We start from the raw sequence: 3,123 nt of genomic DNA, 5'->3' as shown, positions 1-3,123 counted from the left end.
TTCCAGATGAATTTCATGTTTGCTTTTTCTATTTCTGCAAGGAATGTCTTTGGGATTTTGATGAGAATTGCATTGAATCTGTAAAGTGCTTTTGGTGATATGGCCATTTTAATAATATTAATTCTACCAATCCATGAGCAAGGTAAATCCCTCCATCTTCTAAGGTCTTATTCTATTTCTTTCTTCAGGGATCTTTAGTTTTCATTGTATAGATATTTTACCTCTTTTGTTAGGTTAATTCCCAGGTATTTTTTTTTTTTTTGAGGATATTGTGAATGGAGAAGTTGTCCTTATTTCCTATTTCAGAGAATTTGTCACTGATATACAGGAATGCCTTTGATTTATTGGTATTGATTTTATATCCTGCCACTTTGCTGAATTCATTTACTAGTTCTAGAAGTTTCTTGGTTGAACTTTTTGGGTCTACTAGGTATAGGATCATGTCATCAGCAAATAGTGCTAATTTAAGTTCTTCTTTTCCTATATTTATGCCTTTAATTTCTTTTGTCTGTCTAATTGCTCTGACTAGTGTTTCAAGACCTATGTTGAATAGAAGTGGTGAGAGAGGGCATGCCTGTCTTGTTCCAGAGTTTAAAGGGAATACCTTCAATTTTTCTCCATTTAGAACTATGCTGGCCTGAGGCTTAGCATATATAGCTTTTACCATGTTGAGGTAATTTCCTGTTATCCCTAATTTTTCTAGTGTTTTGAACACAAAGGGATGCTGTATTTAGAAATAGGAATTTTAATGAAAAAAATCAATACAGTAATGAAATGCTTAAAAATTAATTATGTTTTAAAACTTTCAATAATCTCTACATGAGTGCACATTAGATAAAAGTCTACAGATTAATAATATAAAATTGCACTATTCTAATCTATCTTTATTATAAAGTAATAAGGAGTTGATTTTCTATACAGTATATACAAATTGTCTTATCATTTAAGCCATAGCAGATGTAGATACTTGAAGAGAACTCTATATTTATGACAAAACTTTCAATATCTATAGACATGTTTCTACCCTAGGTAATTTGCAGTACATTTGTTTTTGGTGTAATACAATATTAATTCTGTAAAACTCATTAAAATTTACTTCTTATTTAAATCCTAGAAAACATCCATATGATCATTTTAAAGAGCTTTACAATGGTAAAAGTGAGAAAGGTTTTAACCCATTCCCAAAATTTATTTATCCAAGATTTCATAACCAAAAAACAAATTACAGATATGAGGTATGTGAAAGCACTTTTATTAAAACTGCAAGCATTTCTGAACACCAGAGAATTAATATTGGAGGGAATCCCTACACGTTACAAAAATATGTAAAAGCATTTAAAGATTCCTCAATTGTATATCAGAGCAGTGATAAATCCTCTATAAGTAAAAAATGCAGAAAACATTTTACTCAAAATTCATCCATTACTAAAAATCACAGGCTTTACAGTGAGGATAAACCTTACAAATATAAGAAATGGGAAAGTGTCTTTAAATGTTGTTCAAACATTTTTAAAAACTACAGTAATCATAGCATAAAGAAAATCTGGAAATATAAAGAATGTTGCAAAGCTTTTAATCAAAAATCATACCTTAGGGGCTGGGGATGTGGCTCAAGCCATAACACGCTCACCTGGCATGTGTAGGGTGCTGGGTTTGATCTTCAGCACCATATAAAATAAAATAAAGATGTTGTGTCCCCCCAAAACTGAAAAATAAATATTAAAAAAAGATTCTCTCTCTCTCTCTCTCTCTCTCTCTCTCTCTCTCTCAAAAAAAAAAAAATTATACCTTAGTATACAGCAGAAAATTTATACTGGAGAAAAGCCATACCAATGTAAAGAATGTGGAAAAGCTTTTAATCAAAGATCAAGCCTTACTCAACACCAGACAATTCATACTGGGGAGAAACCATACAAATGTAAAGAATGTGCCAAAGCTTTTAATAAAAAATCACATCTTATTCAACACCAGAGAATTCATACTGGGGAGAAGCCATACAAATGTAAAGAATGTGACAAAGCTTTTAATCAAAAATCATGCCTTACTCAACATCAGAAAATTCATACTGGAGAAAACCCATATGAATGTAAAATATGTGGCAAAGCTTTTAGTGGAAACTCAGGACTTATTATTCACCAGCTAATTCATACTGGTGAAAAGCCATACAAATGTAAAGAATGCAGCAAAGCTTTTAATCAAAGATCATACCTTACTCAACACCAGAGAATTCATGCTGGGGAGAAACCATACAAATGTAAACAATGTGGAAAAGCCTTTAATCAAAAATCAAACCTTAGTAAACACCAGAAAATTCATACTGGGGAGAAGCCATACAAATGTAAAGAATGTGACAAAGCTTTTAATCAAAAGTCAAGCCTTACTAAACACCAGATAATTCATACTGGAGAAAAGCCATACAATTGTAAAGAATGTGGCAAAGCATTTAATCAAAAATCAAATCTTAGTAAACACCAGAAAATTCATACTGGGGAGAAGCTATACAAATGTAAAGAATGTGGCAAAGCTTTTAATCAAAATTCATATCTTACTCAACACCAAAGAATTCATACTGGAGAAAAGCCATACAAATGTAAAGAATGTGGCAAAGCTTTTAATAGAAGATTATACCTTATGCAACACCAGATAATTCATACTGGAGAGAAGCCATACAAATGTAAAGAATGTGGCAAAGCTTTTAATGAAAAATCAAACCTTACTCAACACCAGACAATTCATACTGTGGAGAAACCATATAAATGTCAGTAATGTTGCAAAGCTTCTAATTGAAGATGATTCCTTAGTCAACCCCAGGGACTTCATATGGGAGAAAAGCCATACAAAGGCAAATACTATGGCAAAGCTTTTAATAAAAAACCATGCCTTATTCAACACCAGAGAATTAATACTGGGGAAAAGTTATACAAGTGAAAAGAATATGGAAAAGCTTTTTATCAAAGATCACACATTTCTCAACACAAAAGAATTCATAGTGTGGAGAAACCACACAAATGTAAAGAATGAGGCAAAGCTATTTCTATTAGGAAAAGTTTCATTGTTCACCAAAAAATTCATACTAGATAAGAACCATATAAATGTAAGGAATGTGGCAAAGTGTTAAGTATG

General features: G+C 31.7%; 1 protein-coding gene across 1 annotated transcript; it reads left to right on the top strand.

Moving 5' to 3' along the window:
* The first annotated feature begins 1,230 nt into the window (after nucleotides 1–1,230).
* Nucleotides 1,231–2,766, top strand: LOC143404238 (uncharacterized). Its single transcript, XM_077110063.1, has 2 exons — nucleotides 1,231–1,235; nucleotides 1,794–2,766. Exons 1-2 carry the CDS (start codon nucleotides 1,231–1,233, stop codon nucleotides 2,764–2,766), a joined length of 978 nt encoding a protein of 325 aa, XP_076966178.1.
* Nucleotides 2,767–3,123: the final 357 nt, after the last annotated feature.

The sequence above is a fragment of the Callospermophilus lateralis genome, chromosome 7, assembly GCF_048772815.1.
Source record: "Callospermophilus lateralis isolate mCalLat2 chromosome 7, mCalLat2.hap1, whole genome shotgun sequence".
NCBI classification, from domain to species: Eukaryota; Metazoa; Chordata; class Mammalia; order Rodentia; family Sciuridae; genus Callospermophilus; species Callospermophilus lateralis.
The sequence above is the reverse complement of the archived record's forward strand: the minus strand, read 5'-3'. Positions and strand labels throughout refer to the sequence as shown.